Source organism: Dendrobates tinctorius, unplaced genomic scaffold, assembly GCF_039654945.1.
Source record: "Dendrobates tinctorius isolate UK_male_01 unplaced genomic scaffold, ASM3965494v1 ptg000028l, whole genome shotgun sequence".
In the NCBI taxonomy this organism is placed as follows: domain Eukaryota; kingdom Metazoa; phylum Chordata; class Amphibia; order Anura; family Dendrobatidae; genus Dendrobates; species Dendrobates tinctorius.
Window position 1 is genome coordinate 34,253,377 of NW_027361696.1, and position 24,998 is coordinate 34,278,374.

At 40.0% G+C, this 24,998-nt stretch overlaps 1 protein-coding gene across 1 annotated transcript; it reads right to left on the reverse strand.

Moving 5' to 3' along the window:
* Positions 1-454: 454 nt before the first annotated feature.
* LOC141085282 (phospholipase A2 inhibitor and Ly6/PLAUR domain-containing protein-like) lies at positions 455-23,551 on the reverse strand. Its single transcript, XM_073570559.1, has 5 exons — positions 23,400-23,551; positions 9,521-9,640; positions 7,231-7,380; positions 5,150-5,290; positions 455-2,778 (listed from the first exon to the last, which is right to left on the reverse strand). Exons 1-5 carry the CDS (start codon positions 23,449-23,451, stop codon positions 2,585-2,587), a joined length of 657 nt encoding a protein of 218 aa, XP_073426660.1. The 5' UTR covers positions 23,452-23,551; the 3' UTR covers positions 455-2,584.
* Between the last annotated feature and the right edge of the window lie 1,447 nt (positions 23,552-24,998).

Consider the following 24,998-nt stretch of genomic DNA (forward strand, 5'->3'; position numbering starts at 1 on the left):
TTAATGTGCATGTCACACAAGAGAAGGGTGGGGTCTCCCAAACCATGCTGAGCAAGGAAAAAACAGATTAAAAACATATGTGACATGCACAAAATGTGAACAAGTCGGTCAGACAGTGCTCACGCCACCCAATGGCTGAAATACAACAAGAAAACACAAAATGACAAATTTGCAAAAAATACTCTGCAGTAAAAAATATGGCAGTAATCAGCAAGTGCTGGATAACAAATACAGGATATTTAGTCGATATGTTTTTTGCTGGTGGAGCAGCTTGGCATATATTTTTTGCAAAAAACGTATCGACTAAATACCCTGTGTTTGTTATCCAGCACTTGCTGATTACTGCCATATTTTTTACGGCAGAGTATTTTTTGCAAATTTGTCATTTTGTGTTTTCTTGTTGTCTTACAGCCATTGGGTGGCGTGAGCACTGTCCGACCGACTTGTTCACATTTTGTGCATGTCACATATGTTTTTAATCTGTTATATATGGATGTCTGAATGAGGCAAATGGCTGAATTCAGCCATCTGTGTTTTACAGTCAACACATAAAGTAACCGTGTGTCTTATGAATTTGACAACCCAATAGAGATATACAGAATCCCAGCTATGAAAGATAAGAAAGAGGGAAACATACTGCATTATTTTATGCTAAATCAGTTATCTAACCTCACCCTCAACATCCGTTATATTCTCCCATATTGAAATTTTGCTCCCCAATGAAATCAGTTAGTATTCACACACAATATGATACCCTTTTCATAGTTCCCACAGTGTCCCCTATACAATAGGATGCCTCCCACACAGTATGAAGCCCCTCCAAACACATTTTAATGTCCAAACAGTGTACACATCAACACACACACACCTTGCATGTGTCCTGCTCTTTGTCTTCACTGTTATTGGATCTCTACTCCACTATTCAGTCTGTGCAAAGTCTGAATATCCTGCCAGGACATTTAGATCTTGTGTAAACTTCACATGACAACAACAAACAACAACATAATATTCAAATTGCACTTTTTTTCATATTGGGCTCAAAGCAACAAATGGTCCTTCCTGGATCTCAAGTCTCAGCATAGACTGAATGGCGGAGAAGGGATCTGATGGCTCCCTGCTCCACCATTATATTCAGCAGCATTAGTGTCCTGAGCTGACAGATAAAGCTGAAGTTGAGACATAGCCCATACTTCCTGCAAGACATCTCCCGAATTCAGGACAGTTGTGTTGGATCTGGGGTGGTTGGGAGATATGTTTCATACATGAGTCTATCATGTTTGGTGAGAAGACCTGTTGCCAGTCTGTACTTGGACTGTGAAACATGGATGTCTGAATTCTGCCTCACTTATACTGCCCTACATCAATTACACCCCGGTGTCTGATACATGCATAATTATTGAATTTCTCACAAACAAGTGACATAAGATATCAACACCCTATCAGATCACGAATTCTTAGTTCTGCTATTCTTAAAGGGGTTGTCCACTTTCAGTAAAGTGCTCACCAAAGTGTGTAAAGTGCATAAAAAAACAAACTCATCAGGTACTTGCCCCAGCAGGGTCCATTGCCAACTTCTGCCTCTACTGCAGTCTCTGTATTGTGACTAGGAGGGTGATGTTACAACAACAGTACGTGTCATTGCTCTAACCAATCACTGAGATCTATATCTCATGCTGTCATCCTAAGCACAAGCACTGAGTTCAGTGTATGGCTAGAGCTGTGACCAGCTGTTATGATGTTTCTGTTCTAGATTGCAAGCAACAGCGAAAGGTGGCACTGATGGGGTGAGTACCTGAAGAGTTTGTAATTTGATGTATTTCTCATACTTTGGGGACCACTTTACTGAACATGGACATCCCTTTTAATTTTATGTGGTTGGGGGATGCTCACTGCAGTACAGTGGATATATGCGCTGCTTATCCAGACACAGGGGGAGGGACATATAGTTGTCTTTCTGAACTGATAGGGTGGTTGGGGGAAAACTGGGCTTTTCAAGCGAGTGCTGTGAATGGCCCCTCATGGGCAGTGACTACTCATCTGCAGCATTAGACATCATGGACAGAACCAGCCTCCTGCTCCTAACAGCAGTTTCAATGTCTGATCGAGCAGGTAATGGCACTTCATCAGCCATTGAGACAGCCCTTGCATGTTCTGCCCTGTACTCTTTTTTGTGACTGCCTGTGTCCTCTCACTGTGTTGTAATGTAGAGTGCCCAATGTTCATCAGGGGGAAGAACAGCCAAAAGCTAACATGGATGATGTCACCAGTAAGGAGGAGGAAGGCATAAGCTCTTCATGGCTCATCCTCCTCCTCTTCAACCGGGTCTTTGCTGTCTGCGTCAACATTATCATGCTGAGGAAGCCATCAGTCTCAAGCCACACAGCAAAGGCCGGCGAGTCACATGTGGCTAGCGAGCTACAAGTTGGGGAACCCTTGAGTAAAGTGTGTGCTAAAATCCATCAAAATGCTTAAAGATAAATTCAAGTCATATAACCAGTGCAACATAACATATATAAATGCCCCATACATACAGAGCCATAGCTTGTATCACTTTGGATACATTTCAGCGACTAAACGTCAGGGATTAACATGACAATTTCCAAAAGAGCAAGAGGGAGATAATGCCTGGGAGCAGATTGGCTTGTAAGGGGATACCGCTGTTTGAACAGGTGTTTTCGAGATGAACGATCATCTGGCTCAGATTCCACATTTGCAGAGCAGGCTCACACATCTCTTTGGTAGAACATCCTTGTACAACTGTTGAGGAAGGAACAGGTCCTACAGAATATTGATAGTGCATGAGTATCAGTGATAGAAATAACAATACAAAACATTACAGGATAAAGAACAAATTAAACCAGGAACATATGAGAGAAAAGGATACAATCAACTTCTCGGCCTTTGTTGACAGGCCTGTTGTGATGACATCACGTCTGCAACATGTGACATCTCTAGCCAATCACTGGTGTAACGTGCTGCTGCAGCACAGTACAGCATAACCTCCACCAGGGGGTGCTGGTGAGGGAAGAGAGGTTGCACACACACACAGCATAGTAACACAGAGCAACAGCACAGGTGTCACAGGTAACGAAAGAGTGGTCAGACTAGCTGAAGTCAGCAACAGTCAGGAGCAGAAGTACCAAGGGAGAAAGCAAGTGCGTACTCAGGGACGAGCGAGAAGTCAGGACCTACCAGGAACGTGGTATCAGAAACGTAAGACGGAAGCCATTGTCAGGGTACAAGTCAGAGGGTCAAAAGCCTGTCAGAAAGCGTGGTATCAGAAACGGAAAAACAGAAGCAGAGTCCAGAAATCAAGCCAAGTCATACACAAGTCCAGGTAATCGGGGGAGAAGGAATACTAAAGGAATACAGGTCAGAGGTACTAGCTTGGAAGCTTGCAGTATAGCTGACGCTGGCCTGCAGGCTGCAGAGGACTGAAATAGCCCAGCCAGCTCCAGAATGAGGCAGAGGGGATTAACTCCCGCATGATCAGTCCACAGAGAAGACAGCAGAAAACAACCTCTGGACTGGATCATGACAACTGGGTTCTTTTTAAGCAAGGGGAAGAGACCTGAGACCAGTGATTGGCTGTTGTGATCATGTTGCATAAATGTGATGTCACCATTGTGACCCTATACATAGATTCAATGATAGCCTAGGAAAGGCAATAGAGAAGCAATGGCTTCAGTAGGTAAGTACTACACATTTTCTAATTTCAAAGAATAATCTACATTTTTTTTATAACACAATGATACATAAGGATATGCTTTAAAGCAACCTTATGGACCATGGACAGAAAAGTCCCAGAGATACTCACTGACTTTTTTTTTCAGAGAGAGTTGTGGACATTCTGTGTGACCTATGCAGAGGTCCTTGTGCAGAGAGAGTATGAGCTGAGCTGTTACATCACTTATTGGGATTAGTGAATCTTATGATATCTATATATACTGTAGGTCTTCCCTGTCATTGTAATCCTGCTTGTGATGATAATGAGATGACTGCTGAGAAATGATCTCTATGTAACAGAAAGCGTGAACCTAATCTGCGGCTTAGTGTCCCATGTGATAATTATAAAATTTCATGAATATCTGTAAATATACTGTATCGTATCATTAAAAATAAAAACATCTTATTTTTTTAAATATATGTTAAACATAAAATCTTTATCTAAATAATAGGTAATTTACTGATGCACATTCCCTGTAAGGGAAGCAGATAATGAAAAGGGAATGAATATTTGCAGTGTAACAGGCAGTGTACAGGAAACTGCCTTACAGAAAAAAATAAAAAAACAGGTCATGGTCATGCTAAAACATCTGTTTAGGTTGCATCAAAGAATTTGCCCCGCCCATGAGGAACTGTTTGATACATCATTCAACTCTTGCAACACTTTTGGCAGCATAATGTATTTTTTATATAAGAGAATTTCAAAGTTTAAAATTCTTTTAACAAAAACTTTTCACAGACTTTTTTTATTCTAGAAAATTATTGTGACACCCAGTAGAGATATCTAAGCTAAAGCAGTATTATCCACAAAACACCTACATATCGTATAAGAAGAGTTCTAACTATAAAAAAACACATTTTAAAATTCAGCCACTAAGGTGAGTAGCTGATCACCTGACGCCTCCTCCTGGCTTTTGCCAAATTGTTGTGGCAATCTGAGACCAGAGTTTCCAGGTTTTTGCTAGCTCATCAGAGAGCAAAATAATGTAGCAAGAGATCCTGATTCAACAATGTGTCACTTAGTTTACTGGGTGCAACAGTTGTAACACAATCAAACAAATTTTTAGGTGTAGAATATTGCAAAGCTCAGACAACTAACCCCTCCCACGCCACAGTGCTCTGTGTACAGTGTCTATTGACAGCTGCTGGTCAAAAGAAGGGGTGTGGTCGGATTAGGGCTTGTGTGCACTGTGGTACAGTCAGTGATAATCTCCTGGTAATAAAATCATTGTATAGAAACAACTGCTCACAGCCTAATGAGTGACACATCCCTGAAATCTGTGTCTCAGCTGCTATATTATACTGTCTTCATGTTACATAACAAAAACCTGAAAAAAGTAAAAAGTCCCTTTAATTTGCCAGTAATGTGTTTGTTTACACCAAAAAGATTAAAAAGCGACTAATTTGTAATTTTTTTTTTTACCTGTTATTGTAGTGAGCTGTTTTATGCACACATTCTCATTTCCAATGCAGTCGGTAATCAGGTCATTGTCACAAGACATAGAATTTGGAGCAAAACATGTTTTACACATAATGCCATTTTTTTCATTTGAGTCTGTAGGAACTTAGGATGAAAAAAAACAATAATTAGGGTCAAAGTAAAGCAAAAAAAACAAAAATAATAATAATCTTTATATAGCGCTAACATATTCCGCAGCGCTTTACAGTTTGCACACATTTTCATCACTGTCCCCGGTGGGGCTCACAATCTATATTCCCTATCAGTATTGTCTTTGGAGTGTGGGAGGAAACCGGAGTACCCGGAGGAAACCCACGCAAACACGGGGAGAACATACAAACTCCTTGCAGATGTTGTCCTTGGTGGGATTTGAACCCAGGACTCCAGCGCTGCAATGCTGCAGCACTAACCACTGAGCCACCGTGCTGCCCTAAGCAAAAAGACAACCATTAAAAATAGGTGTCATTAAAGTAACTCTGCTTCACAGTTACATTGCATCTTTTTAAAATACTACCGGCATATTGCAAGCAGTCCTATTCTTTACTGCATGTTTTAAAACCTAAATTGGATTTCATTAAGGGTGGACTTGCATTTTAAAGTGAATGTCGTTCTCTAGGGACTTGAGCTCTGCTTTTCTGATACAGAGCTCCAAATCTCATATTTCTGAAATGAAACATTTGCATCTTCCTGAAGCCACCACTAGGGGAAGCATTTTGTATACAGGTTTATTGTTACATTCGAAATATATGTCTTTGTGCAATATAATCATCAGCTTCCCCTAGTGGTGACTGCAGGCAAAGTGAAATATTATTATGAAACTGCTGTGAAGAAAAGTAGGACGTTTTGGAACTATGTATCAGAAAAAATATATATTTTTAAATAGTTTGATAAAAATATATATTTTTAAATAGTTTGATAAAAAAAAATTAATCTTTAGCATTTTCTTGTGCTTCTTTAAATCATATTTGAAAGTGTTTTTTTTAACAATCCTGGCAAAGCATGAGCACCCATGGGCACATGAACCAGCTGCAGTGATTATAGACTATAGTGGAGTAAATATTTTGTTTAGATTTGTCTTTATGGTGGACATTGAAATAATTGGGTCACGCTGCATTCCCAGAATGTATTTGTCCAGCTCTTATCATGTACAATTATCTTAGATAATTTAATTAGAGTTTGTTGGACTAAAGGGGGTTTTACACATAGCGATATCGCTAGCAATATCACTATAACGTCACCGATTTTGTGACGTTATAGCGATATTGCTAGCGATATTGCTATGTGTGATACTTACCTCCGACCGGCTCCCCCGCTGTCCATCGCTGATCGCGCGAGATTGGCCGGCTCCATTTCTCGTCGGACGCTTCCTGCTGGGCTTCCTGTGGCGCCGACGAGCGACATGTGGAGGCGGGCGGGAGGACGTCAGGATCGCCGCGTCTGAAAGGTAAGGGTAAGTGCACACGTTGCAGAAAATTTCTGCACAAAAACCTGAATCCCTTCCCAGAAACCGCACCTATTTTTCCCGCGGCGGTTTTTGCGCGTTTTTTGGGCGGTTTTGATGCGTTTTTGATGCGTTTTTTACCACAGCGGTTTCTAAAAGCATGGGAGAAGCCTAAACCGCGGAAAAAAACGCAAAATTAATGTGCATGCTGCGGTTTTTACCGCGATGCGGTTTTTTCGCGGTAAAAAACGCATCAATGTGCACAAAAAGTGCAAAATGCATAGAAATGACTGTGCACCTTATTTTTAGCGGTTTTATAGCAGTTTTATAGTGAAAACCGCGGTAAAAACCGCTAAAAAAACGCTGTGTGTGAACACAGCCTTAGTATCATCCGCTGTCTCTGCTGCATCGCTGTGAGATCTGCCTGTGTGGCAGCTCACTAGCGATCATTTAGCGATGCACCAGCGATCCTGACCGGGTCGTATCGTGGTCGGGATCGCTGGTGCATCACTAAATGTAAAAGGGCCTTAAGAAGCTTTTTAGGAGTCCATGAGGATAGTATCATAAAATCATTAGCTAAACTCTTTGTGAATGGGTAACTTACGGACAGGGTCAGCAGGCATACAATCATTGGTCTTACAGCAGCTAGTCCCAGTCTTTATTCTACCATTGGGGAGGCTAATACTCCCTGTTTTCGAGCACAAATTGCTTTGTCCACATTGGCGGATGTACATTTTCGATATTTCCATTCCACCTAGAAATAAATAGACATTTTTTTAGTTTTTGGCAATAAGGTCATTACTGATCTACTCTAGTAAAAGATAATGTAAGGTACAGAGAGTTTGTAGAAGAGTACCCAATTGACTCGGTGACTTAATGGAAATTGGTGGCTGGGATGGTGGAGTTTGGTGGATTTGAGTTGATGAATTAGTGGAATTGAGCAGGTTGGTGGGTTTGCAAACTTTTAGTGTTCTGTTGGCTGCTGGTTTGTGTGATTTGGTGGAGTTAAGTTGGTAAATTAATGTCGTTTGTTGGAGTTGGTTTGGCTGGTGGCATTAAGTGCAGTTGAGTTGGTTGATAAGTGGTTGGAGTTGAGCAGGATGGTGAAATTTTAGAGTAGATGAGTTAGTTGGTAGGTTAGTATCATTTAGTGGAGTAAGGGCTCTTTCAGATGTCTGTGATAATTGGTCCAATGTTGAATAGCAATGCACCAGACTGGACACATTTCTCCTGACACGAGCGTGACAGCTTCATATATTTCTATGAAGCTTTCACACTCGGTTCAGGAGATGTGTGGCCAGTCCATGAATTGTAATCTGACATCGGATCAATTATCGCAGCTGTCTCAAGGAGCCCTTAAGATTGTGAGTTGGTGTAGTTTGGTGGAGTTGAGTTTGTTGGAGGATTTTGTTGTAGTTGAGTTGCTGAGTTGGTTTAATTCATTGGAGTTGTGTCTGTTGGTGAACCTTAGTGGAGTTGAATTGATGAACTATTGGAAAGTTTGGTGGAGTTAAGTTGGTTGGTTGGTAAAGTTTTAGTGGAGTTTAGTTTCTTAGAGGGCTGTTGGCATTTAGAGCAGTTAAGATGGTAAATTGGTGAGGTTTGATTCAGTTGAGTTGGTTTATGAGGGTTAGTGAAGCTGGTTGGTGGAGCTGGTGTAGTTAAGTCAGTTGGTAGAGTTTGATAGATTGGTGGGCTTATAGAGTTTGAAGAGTAAGTAATGGTATCCTAGAGGTTAGACCAGGTAACGAAATTGCTCAAAGAAAATTAATAGGTGGAGAAATATCAGAGCAGAAGATAACTGGGTGATAAGACATGTGATATCTGATCATTTGAAACCGTTCACAGATGATACCAACATCACGAAACAATCACTGACCTCAGGGAGACCAGTCAAAGAAAACACTGCGGCAACTGGCAAAGGCGCTCCATCAGTGAAATCCTAGGTGCATTGCTCCCTGGGAAATACGAATATGCAAATAAAGCCCGTGGAGCCTCATTTAAGAGTCTCAAACATGGGACTAGCCAGATCTTCCTCCAGGGAAGGACCCAGCCAAGGAGTGGCTCCTTTCGGAAACCACCATTACCACCATATTAAGTGGCCCTTTAACTCAATATCCAGCTCTTTACAAGTTTACAGATATGACAAGGGAAATACCAAGGCCAGGTATCCATCCACAGACAGCTGTTTGGGGTGTTGCCCCTCATCATTGTGGAGTAGGATTCTGGCTAGGTGGGAGGAAGATCTGGCTAGTCCCGTGTTTGAGACTCTTAAATGAGGCTCCACGGACTTTATTCACAGATGATACCAGACACGGGAAAATTATTTTTACATTGGATCCAGCTTTTTTCTATTGCTTTAACTTAGTTAAAAAAATCAAGTTTTACTACTTATATCCTTCAAACTCAATCATGTAAGTAGCTAGTTTAGTGGATGTGGATGCGAAAGAGATTCAAGATTGAGAGATAAAAACGTAAAGGTTGTGTTGGTGCACTACCAGTGACATTAGTGAGGATGCTGTACTTAAAATACTAAAATTCTAGCAGTATACAATGAAGAAGCAATGGAACAATGGAATGAAACTGAAAGGGAGAAGATACAGTTTAGAAATTAAAAAAACTTTTTGACAGTGAGGGTGATCAATGAGTAAAACAGGCGGCCACGAGAGGTGGTGAGTTCTCCTTCAATGGAAGTCTTCAAACCGAGGCTGCACAGACATCTGTCTGAGATGGTTTAGTGACTCCTGCACTGAGCGTTGACCCTGAAGGTCCCTTCCAGCTCTAACATTCTAGGATTCTATGATAACGTGTTTAAGAAAGAGACGAAGTTGTAGCTTGAAAAACGCAGAGAACATGTGAATAAAGTAGACAGTCTGAAAATTTTTGTAACTTACCCATGGATGTAATTATATAGGATAAAATGCAGGAGTCATTTCCAGCAGAGCAAGTTTTCGATTCTCCCTTACATACAGTGTCACTCAGCGATGTGCATTCAATACATGACAGAGAATAACCTGCGGCACAAAAATACAGAGAAAGCTCAGAATCAAAGTTTTTAAAACATCACGAAAAAGAGAAACGATTGCTACATTTTGATGAGATGAGGATACATTAGAAAGCATACGGTATCAGATAATTTCTTATTAAACGCGTTCAGTGGTTTGGTATGGCCTATTGCCCCCTACTGGAAATAAAATGAAATGCAAATGTGTTTGTTATATTTTTAAGTAGAATTGAATTACAATTAACACAATTTTTACTTGAGTCTTGGAGCAGGAAATAAAGTAAAAGCAGCTTAACCCCTTAGTGACAGCGCCATTTTGCAGCTTAATGACCAGGCCAATTTTTACAATTCTGACCACTGTCACTTTATGAGGTTATAACTCTGGAACGCTTTAACGGATCCAGCTGATTCTAAGACTGTTTATTCGTGACATATTTTACTTCATGTTAGTGGTAAAATTTCTTCCATATGACTTGTGTTTAGTTATGAAAAAACAGAAGTATGGTGAAAATTTTGGAAATTTTGCAATTTTCAAGCTTCAAATATTTATGCCCTTAAATAAGAGAGTTGTGTCACACAAATTTCTAAATAAATAACATTTCCCATGTGTCTACTTTACATCAGCACAATTTTGGGAACAAATTTCTTTTTTTGTTAGGAAGTTATAAAGGTTAAAATTGACCAGCGATTTCTCATTTGTACAGCAAAATTTACAAAACCATTTTTTTCAGGGACCACATCACATCTAAAGACATTTTGAGGGGTGTACATGGCAAAAAATACCCAAAAGTGATGCCATTTTAAAAAATTACACCCCTCAAGATGCTCAAAACCAAATTCAAGAAGTTTATTAACCCTTTACGTGCTTCAGAGGAACTGAAGCAATGTGGAAGGAAAAAATTAACATTTAACTTTTTTTTGCAAAAATTTACTTCACAACGAATTTTTTATTTTCACAAGTGTTAAAAGAGAAAATGAACCACAAAATTTGTTGTGCAATTTCTCCTGAATATGTTAATACCCCATATGTGGGGGTAAACCACTTTTTGGGCGCACGGCAGAGCTTGCAAGGGAATGAGCGCTGTTTGACTTTTTCAATGCAGAATTGGCTGGAATTGAGATTGGATGCCATGTTGCGTTTGGAAAGCCCCTGATGTGCCTAAACAGTGGAAACCTCCCAACAAGTGAACCCATTTTGGAAACTAGACCCCTTAAGGAACTTATCTAGATGAATGTTGAGCACTTTGAACCTCCAAGTGCTTCAGAGAAGTTTATAACGTAGAGCCGTGAAAATAAAAAATCATTTTTTTTCCACAAAAATGATCTTTTTGCCCCCAAATTTTTATTTTTACAAGGGTAACAGGAGAAATCATACCCCCACAGTTTTGTGCAATTTGTCCTGAGTACGCCGATACCCCATATGTGGGGGTAAACCACTGTTTGGGCACACGGCAGAGCTCAGAAGGGAAGGAGCACCATTTGACTTTTTCAAAGCAGAATTAGCTGGAATTAAGATTAGATGCCATGTCGCATTTGGAGAGCCACTGATGTGCCTAAACAGTTAAACCCCTCCAGAAGTGACACCATTTTGGAAACTAGACCCCTTAAGTAACTTATCTTAAGTAACTTTTTTCCTCAAAAATAATATTTTAGCCAGTTATTTTTTATTTTCACAATGCTAACAGGAGAAATTGGACCACAAAAGTTGTTGTGCAATTTGTCCTGAGTACGTTGATACCCCATATGTGGGGGGGAACCACTGTTTGGGCACATGGAAGAGCTTGGAAGGGAAGGATTGTCATTTTGGAATGCAGACTTTGATGGAATGTTCTGTGGGCATCATGTTGCATTTGCAGAGCCTCTGATGTGCCAAAACTGTAGAAACCCCACACAAGTGACCCCATCTTGGAAACTAGACCCCCAAGGAGCTTATCTAGATGTGTTGTGAGCACTTTGAACTCCCAAGTGCTTCACAGAAGTTTATAACGCAGAGCCGTGAAAATAAAAAATCTTTTTTTTCCACAAAAGTGATTTTTTTTTTAGCCCCCAATTTTTTTTTATTTTCCCTAGGGTAAAAGGAGAAATTTGACCCCCAAAGTTGGTAAATAGTGGAAACCCCTCAATTCTAGCTCCAACCCTAACCCCAACACACCCCTGACCCAAATCCTAACCCTAACCCTAATGCTAATCCCTAACCCTAATACCAACCCTAACCCTAATTCCAACCCTAACCCTAATTCCAACCCTAACCCTAATTCTAACCCTAACCCTAATTCCAACCCTAACCCTTATTCTAACCCTAACCCTAGTGGAAAAATGAAAATAAATATTTTGTCTTTATTTCATTATATATCACTAACTAAGGGGGTAAAAAAGGGGGGTTATTTACTATTTTTCTTATTTTGATCACTGTAATAGGGTTTATCACAGTGATCAAAATGTACATTGAATGAATGAATGAATGGAATATGCCGGCCAGCTGATTTGGCAGGGGCACTGCGCATAAGCCCGCCATTTTCTTCCTGGACCAAGATGGCAGGAGGGCCCGAGGGCCACTGGGAGGTAGCGGGGGGATCGAGGACCCTATTTCTCTCTCCTCAGATGTATGATCACATCAGAGGAAAGAAAAATTAAATGCAAAATTGCAGCTTTTTTTGCGGTCACCGTTATATGGTTAATAACAGCGATTGCAAAACCGGGGTCCGTAAAAACCAACTCGAATCATGTTCTCTGGGGTCTCGGCTACCCCTGGCAGCTGAGACCCCGGAGAAAATCCGACTCTGGGGGACGCTATACACTTTTTCCACAGCCCCTTTAATTAATGGCTCTGTGATTTAAGTACCCTTAACTACCACTGTTAAAAGGCGTATCAGTGGTCGTTAAGGGGTTAATGTTTTTTTTTGCAAGCTGCCATTACATAAACACAGCAGCCAATCAATGGCCTCCAAAGCATGATGTAATTATTATCAGATTAACAGAGCAATGATGACAATAGTATAATCACTGATACTGTATGTGTGTTCTATGCTGTTACTGCATGAAGGAATTTACAGTGCGGACTAGTGTCTCCATTAGAAGAATAGTGAGTGCAGCTCTGGAGTATAATACAGGATGTAACTCAGTATCTGTACAGGATCAGCAAAGTAATGTATGTACACAGTGAGTGCACCAGCAGAATAGTGAGTGCAGCTCTGGGGTATAATACAGGATGTAACTCAGTATCTGTACAGGATCAGTAATGTAATGTATGTGCACAGTGACTGCACCAGCAGAATAGTGAGTGCAGCTCTGAAGTATAATACGGGATGTAACTCAGGATCAGTAATGTAATGTATGTACAGTGACTGCACCAATAGAATAGTGAGTGCAGCTCTGGAGTATAATACAGGATTAGTACAGGATCAGTAATGTAATGTATGTACACAGTGACTGCACCAGCAGAATGGTGAGTGCAGCTCTTGATTATACTACAGGGTATCATTATATTTAATTGTGAAGGGTAATAGAAGGAAAAAACAGGGACAGCAGCACTTCAGTGGCTCAGGCTCAATAAAACAAGGATTTTATTTAGCAGTCATAAAAAAGACCAATATGGTTAAAAACCTGATGCGTTTCTGGCATCCAGGATGACATTAGTCATAGTCCAGCTCCTCCTCACTATGCTCTGCTCTATCGGCCTCTAGGACACCGTGCTCTCCTGGTTCTCCTCCTACCTCTCTGACTGCTCTTTCATTGTACCTTTTGCTGGCTCCCCTTCCTCTCCTCGTCCCCTTACTGTCAGAGTCCCTCAGGGCTCAGTTCTAGGCCCTCCGCTCCTTTCTCTATACTCCGCCCCTATTGGACAAACCATCAGTAGATTTGGGTTGCAGTATCATCTCTATACACTTCTTCCCCTTACATCTCCCACACCCTAATAAAAAATACGAAGGATTGTCTGTCCGTTGTCTCTAACATCATGTCCTCCCTCTATCTGAAACTTAATCTCTCCAAAACTGAACTCATTGTGTTTCCTCCCTCTACTAACCTTACTCTACCATACATTGAAATTACTTTGGAGGGTTCAACAATAACTCCCAGCATCACACTTGCTATCTTGTGGTCATAGTTGACACACAACTTTCCTTTAAAATCTATATCCAATCACTCACTCGCTCACTCGCATCACCTGCATCTTAAAAACATCTCCAGAATCCTACGTTTTCTCACCATTGAAATTGCTAAAACTCTTTCTGTCACCCTTATTCATTCTCGTCTGGGCTACTGCACCTCAGTCTTTACTGATCAGTCTCCATCTTATTAAACTCTCTACTCTCCAATGTGGGCTGCCAGGGTCATATTTCTATCCAGCCGCTTCATCGGAGCCTCCACCCTGTTCCAGTCATTACACTGGTTACCCATTCGCTACAGAATACAATATAAACTCATCTCTTTCACCCCCAAAGCTCTCCGCAGTGCTGCACTGCCCTATATCCCCTTCCTCATCTCTGTCTATCGCCCTACAGGTTACTTCCATTCTGAAAGTGATCTAAGACTAACATCCAAAATAATTGAACGAATGACCGAATGAGTGAATAAGGATTACAATCCAAAACACATTTGCTCTATCTGCTCATTATTTTAAACCCATGCACTTTGTTGCGATTTTTATGGATTAGCAATAAAAAATTTCATTTTTTACTGAAGATGGACACACTGGATTTCACATTATTTCAAAAGACTAACATCCCCCATAATTTGAACCTCGCACCTCCATCTCTAAGACTTCTCTCATGCTGCTCCAGTTCTCTGGAATGCACTACCCCAGATAATCCAACTGTTACCTAGACCTCACATCTTTAAGCGTACTTTAAAAGCACATCTTTTTAAACAAGTTTATCAGCTCAACTCACAAACCTAACTCTTCCTTGTTCCCTCCTTCTAAATATTATTCAAAATCAGCTCCCTCCTCCTTGCACATGATAATTGCACTTAAACACACTCCCATAGACTCTAACCTTACAAGCGTGGTAAGCTCCGACCACCCACTTTTTATAAAGGGTAATATTCAGTATACGCATAGCACAGAGCCGGGATGGAGAAATGACTGTAGACTTGGGATGGGTGAGTTCTATCTAGTTTTCTGCAATCATTTGGGCACCACCTTTTTGTGGAAAACCCTTTTAAACTGAAAAGACTAAAAAAACAGTTGCCACTTTCAGCATGGACGTCGTGCTAGTGCCTAGCCTATATGTTTCCTTATGTTTGCCTCCTTTCTGCCTTAAAGAGTAACCATTGCTTTAATTTTTGTTTCATGAATTATAGTACACATGAAAATAAGCAACTTTTTGATATATCCTATCAGAGAAATCTGCTTTGTTCTCTGCCAGAAGTGATCATTTATTATCAATTCTGCTGTAAAATTTGTATTCAGTGAAGACAGACCTTCCAATGGCTGAGACAGGAGATGATGGTTGCTATGGATACAGTTCTTTGTAATAGGAGGAGGAGCTAAAGGCAGAGCTCCGCCTTCTTCCTTCCCCTCTACAGAACCTTATCAGAAAAAAAGATCATTTTCGTCAGTGAACGAAGTAGATTTCTCTGATAAGATATATTGCAAAGTTGCTTATTTTCATGTGTACTATTGATTTATGAAATAAAAATTAAAACGACGGTTACTCTTTAAGTATTTCATTTAGTACAGATTACGGTGCTGTGTTTGTTTCTTGTCTTAAGGAGAATGGGGTTGAGTTGAAATGCCAGCTCCTCATTTATGCACAGTTACATTCTTATATTCACTTTCTAATGCTGAGGAACGTCAGACACCCTACTATCATTTATGCTGTTTTTTAGTAATTTCTTGCCCTATACTCCATTTACATCGGGAGCAGCAGCCATAATTCTGATGGCTGTTGTTTTGAATTTATTAGTGTTGACAGACGCATTCCTAACAGCTGACCCCTGCCATTTGTAGCAATCGGTTGCAGCGTATTGTGGAAAGTACAGTCCTTCTACTGTACACTCTCTGCTGCAATGTGGACATTGGCCAGCAGGAGGCTTCAGCGAGAAGCAATATCCTGACAACTGAGAAGTAACAGCCGGACTCAAAACTCTGAATGTAACTGCAGCATATGAGATAAATACATGTGACTCCATATTAGTTGCAAAAAGCGAGATATTTTACAAAATGTTGAAATCTCTGCATTCTCATATTTGTAGATTTGCAGAATAAGAATTATAGATATGAAAGACTCCAGTCATTAAGTCTGGCATTTTTACGCCAGTCCTATTTTTTATGCAGAAGTTGTTCAAAGATTTTGTAACATTTCAAACAGTTTTAGACCAGAAAATCATTGAACATTCCAGGATATTTTGTCTTCTCGATGTTTCATAATAATAAGCTATCTCCTGTCTATTGGACTGGATGGCAGTCAGGCCATATATCCATATTTAGAGGACATGTAAACCCATAATGAAAAGATAAAATGGGTTCCTGATGTTGACTCATTCCACCACTTCAGATGAGGCAATGAGTCTATTTGGCCAGTTTCATCTTCTTCACAGAGCCTTTCATGAATCCAATAAATAACAGATCACCTTGATCGCCACTAGCATCTATTGCTTCTGTCTTTCTGGCATAGCTGGACTTCATAATATCTGGAATCTGCCATTTGTTTAGCACATTGCCAGTAATATTCTTTATTTCACCTATGAACCCAGTTATTCCTCTTTCCAGATGGTGTATAGACCCAGCCAAAGTACATGCTGCACCCTAATTCCTTCTCAGGACAGGGGAGCGCCATCTTCTCTTTGAGGTTGCAGGTTAACATTCCAAAAATTCTTCCAAAGCTTCTAATAAATTCTTGAGTATATAGACATTGCTTAAGGATAATCTCAAATGCAGGTTAGGACCACTACGAACCACATCTATCTGAAGAATGAGTCCTGAGAACAAGTCTACAGTTGCTATAAGTGGAGAAGTGGCTGGACATGAGCTTCTCTATTTGCATTGTGGTGGCTCAGTAGTTAGCACTGTTGATTTTTCAGTGCTATGATCCTGGGTTCAAATCCCACCAAGGGCAACATTTGAAAAAAGTTTGTATGTTCTTACCGTGTTTGTGTAGGTCTTCTCCTTTACTCTAAAGATGAACTGATAGGGAATTTCATTTTTGAGCCCCAATGGGGACATCAATGACCATATCGGTAGACCGTTGTGTAATATGGTGGCACAATATAAGATTGTAAAATAAATAGATTCTCTCCATAGACATCGCTATAAGGGTTCTAAAGATAGTCAAGCATGATTCATTTATTTTATGTAACTCCTATAGAGGTGAATGTAAAAAAGTCTCCATTTATAAAGGTCATGAGATGTGGCAAAGTCGTTGAGATAGACTTGCATCCCAACGGTTGACCCTGCAATCAAAATACATTTATGGAAAAGTCTGCAGATATTCTACAAATGTCTGACAAGGGAATAACTTTAAAATATCTCCATACCTTAGGTTTTTGTTAAAGAAATTCTCCAGTTAAAATCTAGCATTCAGTCTCCAATAAAATACTGTTACACTAGGCTCCATCCCTACAATCCTACAATCCCTACTGCAGTTAGATCCAACAATAGAGAGGGATTGTATTCTGAAAAGGTGAATGTTGGGGATCCATATACCCCTGGAGGTTACTACTGGGGAATAGCGCCCACTACAGGTGAAATGTAGCATTATGTGCTGTCAGTTCAATTGAAAGGTCAATCGTGTGTATAGAAATGGTCAGTCCACCAGAGTGAAAGTTGGCTTTCCACTTTGTCCAGTAGATAGGGAACATAAGATAGATCCACATACATGAACTAATAAGATAAATGGAAATGGGGTGACTTTATGAGACAACGCCAAGCAGGATCGTGTTAGTTTGATCTTATGCATAGCCCTCAACCCTGTCTTCCTACAAAGCATGGACGCTCTACAGAAGAATTCCATACTCTGACACTATGTCTCTGGCACCGGACTACGGGATCTGGAATGTCGAAGTCACAGTAACAGGACAGGCTCTGAAGTATTAATAAACCAAAAGGACATTAACTCTCTGACTGTACGAGAGGCCAAAAGACACATTCCACAATGCAATTAAGTGCAGGAGTTCATATGAAGAAATATGGTAACTGCTCAGAAAACAAGGAATGGCTTCACGAGAGTTGCAGATCATTAAAGGTCCTAACTTTGTAGCAAAATCCCCCATCTCAGCCGACCACTGGACAAGACTACAATGCATTCATATCATGCTCGTTACACAGAGAATTACAAATCCCAATTAGACCATAGTACATTCCTATCATACTCTCTATGTTGAGCACTGCAATTTCCAATGTGACTAATATTAATAACTAGCTGAAGAGCCCGGCGCTGCCCGGGCATAGTAACAGACTATGGTTAGCTATAACAAATTATAATGATTTTATATATATATATATATATATATATATATATAGATATAGATATATATATAAAGCTGATTGTAGAGCCCCACCCACTCCGCATAGCCACATTCACTATAATATCCCACATCATCCCGTCAGCCAGAGCCATCGGATTACTACCCCTAATATCCAACATCATTCCTTCAGCCAAAGCCACTGGACTACTACCATTAATATACCACATCATCCCGTTAGCCAGAGCCACCGGACTACTACCCCTAATATCCCACATCATTCCGTTAGAGCCACCGGACTACTACCCCTAATATCCCACATAATTCTGTCAGCCAGAGCCATCGGACTACTACCCTTAATATTCCACATCATCCCGTCAGCCAGAGCCATCGGACTACTACCACTAATATCCCACATCATCCCGTCAGAGCCACCGGACTACTACCCCTAATATCCCACATCATCCCATCAGTCAGAGCCACCGGACTACTACCCCTAAAATCCCAGATCATCCCATCAGAGCCAACATTGTCAGGATGGCACTGTTAAACCGATTAAAATGATACCTGGGTTGGAGAAATCCGTTTTGTGTATTTTTTTTTTAAAATCTGTGTTTGAATTTTTACGTTAATGGGATGCTTCATGCCAGACAAAGAGAAGTTCCTGATTCTGGACTCCCCCTGTAGTTTGTGACAGAGGGTGGTCTGTGTCAGCACAGTAATAAATTGTGTAATTTTCAGCTTTACAGAAGGATAATAACACCATAAAATAATAGGCCTCAGTTACCACAACTGACTACAAGGAAAACTGTTGCTCATATCAGCCAATCACAGCTCAGCATCTTTTAAACAGCTGTTCTGAAATGAAAGATGCTTAGTGATTGGTTGGGGCTATGTGGAGTGAGCTTGGCTGATACACACACACATGCTTAGTGATTGGTTGGGACTATGTGGAGTTGGCGTGGCTGATACACACACATGCTGTTGCTCATAGCAACCAATCACAGCTCAGCTTCTTTTAAACAGCTCTGGTGAAATGAAAGATGCTTTGTGATTGGTTGGTGATACACACACACACACACACACACATACATACATACATTCACTTTTATATATATATATATAGATAGTAATACAACTGTATTATATTCTCTGTGTAGAATACTGCAACCCCAATATGATCTCAATATAATCCTATCAAACTTTATTCGTAGAATACTACAACTCCCAACATAGCTCAAGCACAGCACCAACTCTGGCTCCTTATGAATTGTTGTTAGCTCTCTGTAGTCATCTAATATCTTAATTTGCATTTCTCCATTAAGGTTGGTCTGCAGTGGAAGGTAATGGGTGAGGGGGTTATTAACCGTTGCTGTGCACAGCAACGATGCATTCACTCTAAATATAGACGATATGCCAAATACATTGGGTGGGGTCACTCACTCACTGTATCACCCGATATGTTTGGCCAAGGCCCAACTTTCTGTTGGCAGCGATCCCTTGTCATCTCCCTGCCATCACTACTATAGACCACTGAAACTCTCCAAATAGATCTAAGTCCTGTCCCAGCTCATAAACATAAACAAAAAATTAACAAAATGTTCCAACTAGAGGCAATACATTTCTATCAGTCTTAGACCACATTCACACTTCAGTATTTGGTCAGTATTTTACATCAGTATTTGTAAGCCAAAACCAGGAGTGGATAAAAATTCTGAAATTTTGATGCATTCCTATTATACTTTTCCTCTGATTGTTCCTCACCTGGTTTTGGTTTACAAATAATGATGTAAAATACTGACTAAATACTGAATGCGTGAACATAGCCTTAAAGGGGTTATTCGGTCTTATGATATTAATGATGTGTCTGACACCCTGTACCAATAGTTTTTAAACCCAATGCCAGCTGGATGTGAGCAGAGCAGCTCTATTCACATGTATTGATCATGCCCAAGGCACACGGCTCAGCTCCTATTTGAATGAACAGGAGCTGAGCTTCAATTCTTGGCAATGGTAATTTCAAAGATGTTCCTACTCTGTATACAGCTGGCACCAGAGCAGAAAACAACTAATTGGTGGGTGTTGAATCTGAAATTGTTGACCTGTCCAAATGATCCTAAGCATAGATCACCAATATCATATCAAGGATGGAAAACCTTTTTAAACTTAAAGTGAAACTATCAGCAGGATTGTGCTCAGTAAACTACAGACACTGTCAGGTTACAGCCATGATGCTTATTAAAATGATACCTGGGTTGATGAAATCCATATTGTGGTTGTTGTTTAAGCTTTCTTTGAGGTTTTCAGTTAGGCCAGAGTCATACTAGCGAGAAATACAGACGAGTGCTATGCGAGAAAAAATAGCATAGCACTCGTCCCAATGTTAATTTATGGGGCAACTCCCATCATCTGATTTTTTTCTCGCCTGTATTATACATGCAGAAGAAATCGCAGCATTTATAATACACATATATATATGAGACACATATATATTTATATTTTATAGAGTTCTACATAGCATAATAGCCGCTAAGTCAGTTGCTGGCTTCTGTAAAATAATTACAGAACCCAACATGATATAACACATGGTTTACATATAGTAAACCACGTCATATCAAAATGATCTATATATGTCAGTGTTTAATAAATTTATTAGTTTGGGTTAGGAAAAATTTGGAACTCTAGGCGTTAAAATTAAGGCTATAATCACGGAAAAAAATTGCTTGGGCTTCCGCGCAAATTTCTCTGCCAGAGAGGGAAAGCCAGTTAGGACAGATATTAATAGCCTAGGAAGGGACCATGGTTATTGCCCCCCCGGCTAAAAATATCTACCCCCAGCCACCCTAGAAAAGGTGCATCTATAAGATGTGCCAATTCCGGCACTTAGCCTCTCTATTCCCATTGCCTTTAGCGGTGGCTCATGCCTGCACAAGTGACATACACGTCACCGCTATTCTCGCGCATGCATCATAGCGACATGGCTGTTACTGCACTTGCGCGGAAATAGCGGTGACGTGTATGTCACTTGCAGTTCGTGGCCGCAAGGAACAGCCACTGCGCCTGTGTGGGGATTACCTCAGGTAGCAGTAAATTCCATCGTGGCAGCAAGGAACAGCCACTGAGCCTGCGTGGGGATTACCTCAGGAAGCAGTAAATTCTGATAGCCCACAATGACCCAACACATGCAATCGAAAAATACAGAGGAATGATAGAAAACAGATTTATTTGAAAGCGCAAACGGTGTGAGACATGTCCGTTGCTCCTGTCAACACCACACAGATGTTAATTTCACCGCGCTCCTGATGCAATAGCATCGGGCCTTTTTCTAGTATTCTTAGAAAAGGGATACAGCAATGCAGAACTTAGGGCTGGGTATCTTGCTGCTGGGAGACATGTGAGCCATCCATTACTTTTAGCTATGATGGTGGATATATCATGGTTTCCTTAGGAGAAGGAGGGATTTAAATCCGTCAGAAATTCCTGAATTTTCTATGGAGGTTTCTTTAAAATGGTTGTCCCTTCCAGCACATTCATGGCATATTTACAAATCCCATGCACATTGAAGAATGGGGCCCATCATAAGCAATTAGGAATGGAAAATATTAACAAATATGTTACTTTTTCTACTTATTTGTATGGTAGCTCCTAAAAATGCAGATTAACCCGTATATGAATTTCCCATAGAAATTAAGAGAGAGTGCTGAAGACACCTTCAGTTCCTGACACAATGCAGTCTTGTTCTTGAGAAAGATGCAGGTTCCAATGATGGAACCCACATGAAACATCCATTGATAGCATTTGCAAAGCTCAATTAATAGAGGCAACGCTTGCACATTGTTCACATTTTTCCCTTTTTATAGGGATGTCACCTGAGGAGAAAGGCTCACATAGAAAAATTGAGCCCTACTCCTATATACCTCTCCCTTTCCCATGTACACTAACAACCTGCCATCCATGCACCTAAACATACATCCTATAAGCAAAAACACCGGAGCAAAAAAGTCCAACTGAATATGTATGAAAAAATATTACATAAATTTTATTTGTCACATAAAACATATTATACAAGCTCATAAAACAAAGCGTATCCCAAAGCTCATGTGTGAGGACACACAAAACACTGCAATAACAGCATGGGTAAGGCTCACAATCTTCAATAGAAAATTGCACAAGAAATACTGATAGTATATATCTATACCCAGAAAGGCTAGAAAAAAGTGCCTAGTGCATATAAGGTGCTATACATTGTAAACTAGACTCCACACATGTTTAAAAAGTTAACACCCAACAATAGTCCTGTATACCAAACATGGGAAGTCATAAGTAAGGAGGTGCAAGTTTTACCCATTAGTGTCTGTCAGTGTATGTGTCCAGCAGCAGCCCCATCTTGTGACAAGGACAGAAATGCCCTTTTACCCATTGGAAGAATTCACATGGGGTCAATCACCTCACTAACTCAACTTGTTATTCTTATAGAGGTGTCAAAAGTTACCAAAATTATTTTAACTTGGAGAATATGATTGTCTCCATTAAGGCAAAAAAAATTCATCCGAACTCAAAGTAAAAAAAAGTTTCTGCTAAAAACATGTGGTCATTAGATTTTACCACTACTATTAGAAAAACAAGAGTAGAGAGGATGATAACCTTAAACTTTGCAATACCCATTCGTGTCTTGCTTTCCTTCATATCTGAGGCTTGTGGTTTCACACATCTTCTGAGTGTAACAGCTGCAACCACTTTCTTATCTCTGCACAATCTTCATGATTTATCACTTTTCAGAACACCCACTAAGCATCATAAAATACTTAACCTTAACTTAAAAAATTATTTCTCATAATCATCTTCAACTAGACCTGCCATCTAAATGATGATTAAAGACAGATATATTCATATTTTCTATTTAATAATTTAGAAATCTATCTTATAAAACAGACAGGTTCACATATAGATGTAGAGGTTGTTAACACGACATGACTTAAGTGCAGATGATAATGATGACGCAAATCAAAAGGTTTTTTTAAAGTTGTAAAAAGAATGAAAGACTTACTTCCTAATTTCTAGAGATTTAATTATCTATAAGAAGGGCTGAAAATGGAGGTGTTGTAGACCTGAGTTTGCCATATTACAATTATTATGTGTCACTTGTGGTTTTACATAAGGAACTCACTATTTTATGAGATTTAGATGAAGAATTTTTTAGCCTAAAGCTTAGTAATTATAGCCTAAGCTACATATTACATTGAGAATATCACAGAGAGGAATGAGTAGTCCCCTTCTATTTATATGCACTCCATACCAGCTCAGTGGTCATATTACAGAAATCATTACTTCATGTTATTTCCTTTAAAAAAAATAACTGTCCTTACCTGTAGCTGCAATAGCAGACAGGAGGCAGGTGATCAGCAGACAGGAGCTCATTGTCCTCGCGGATTGCAGGACTATTATAGGAAAAGAGCTGTGATCTCAGCTTTCCGTGCTCTGTTATAATTCATCCATGGGTGTTGCCAGAACTCGGCAGATGGGATAGGGAGGGGAAGACACCAGGAGATGACATGTTCCATTAACACAACTCAAGGTTTACATGTTTATTTTTCTATTATTAACCCTTCTTTGACTACAAAATTTTTTTTGCAAAATTTACAAATTTGTATTTTCAAATGCAAAAAGGAAAATAGTATGCAACTATAATTATCTGTTTCTTTTAGAACATCTTTGATTTAAAGGAATGCTATGGGCAACATAGCCTCAAAAAGTGTCAAAAATTTGAAATTTTTTCTGGTGTTTCCTTTTTTTCTCTAAATGGATTTATTTTTTAAATTAAAATTTTTGGAATCAATATTATTTTGTTGCCTTTTTTAGAAAGTTATGGGTGGTAGTGAAGTTAATTTATCCCTTGAATTTCCTGATGTACTGATATACAAATTACTGGTAGCAATTCTGTTATAGTTAAAGGGAATCTGTCACCTACTTTTGGCAGGCTATTTAAATGAGGTCGGTCTGGTCCGATGGGCGGTGTTTCCGATCTTTGCCGCCTCCCCATCCTTGGCCGCCATCCGCAGTTTTTTATGAATAGGTGTAGGTGTCCGCCATTTTTCGTGTGCGCGCTAAGCAATCTTGGCTCGCGCAGTATGCTTTGCCCAACTGCGGGCAAAGCCGAAAAGCCTGACTGCGCATGAACCGGTTAACTAGGCCCCGGAACACAGCAAAATACTTCCGGGGCATAGTTAACTGGCGCATGCGCAGTCAGGCTTTTCGGCTTTGGCCGCAGTTGGGAAAAGCATACTGCGAGTGTACGAGCCAAGAATGCTTAGCGCACACACGAAAAATGGCGGACACCTACACCTATTCATGAAAAAACTGCGGACGTCGGCCAAGGATGGGGAGGCGGCAAAGATCAGAAACACTGCCCATCGGACCGGACCAGCCTCATTTAAATAGCCTGCCAAAAGTAGGTGACAGATTCCCTTTAATGTTGAATTTACATTGAAATCCCTTTAAAACGAATATTAGGCTAGGACCCAATGGCCAACTGTGAGATATGGCAAAATCATGGCATTATTGTGATTCATGCATGACTTAGAGAAATGAAGCACTCCCCACAAAGATTTTATCTTCTTGATATTTGCAAAATTCATATTATATAACACTGTGTGTTTACAATTTCTCCTTTTGCCATTCTACCCAGATAATTCTTCTGTTTACTAAAAGGTCTAGATTTGATCCAGTTGGATGAACACTCAGGTGGGCTGCGCTACTGGAGTATATCATTTCATCACAAATTATGAGAAAAAGGTTCTTTATTCACAACGTGTTTCAACGACGCAACGGCGTCTTTATCAAATGGTCACATTTGTTTTTTTTTTCACTTGATAAAGACACCGGTAGGGCTTTGAAATGTGTTGTGAAAAAAAACCTTATTCTTATCATCATTTCTGAAGAATTGATTTATTCCACCTACATGCTCA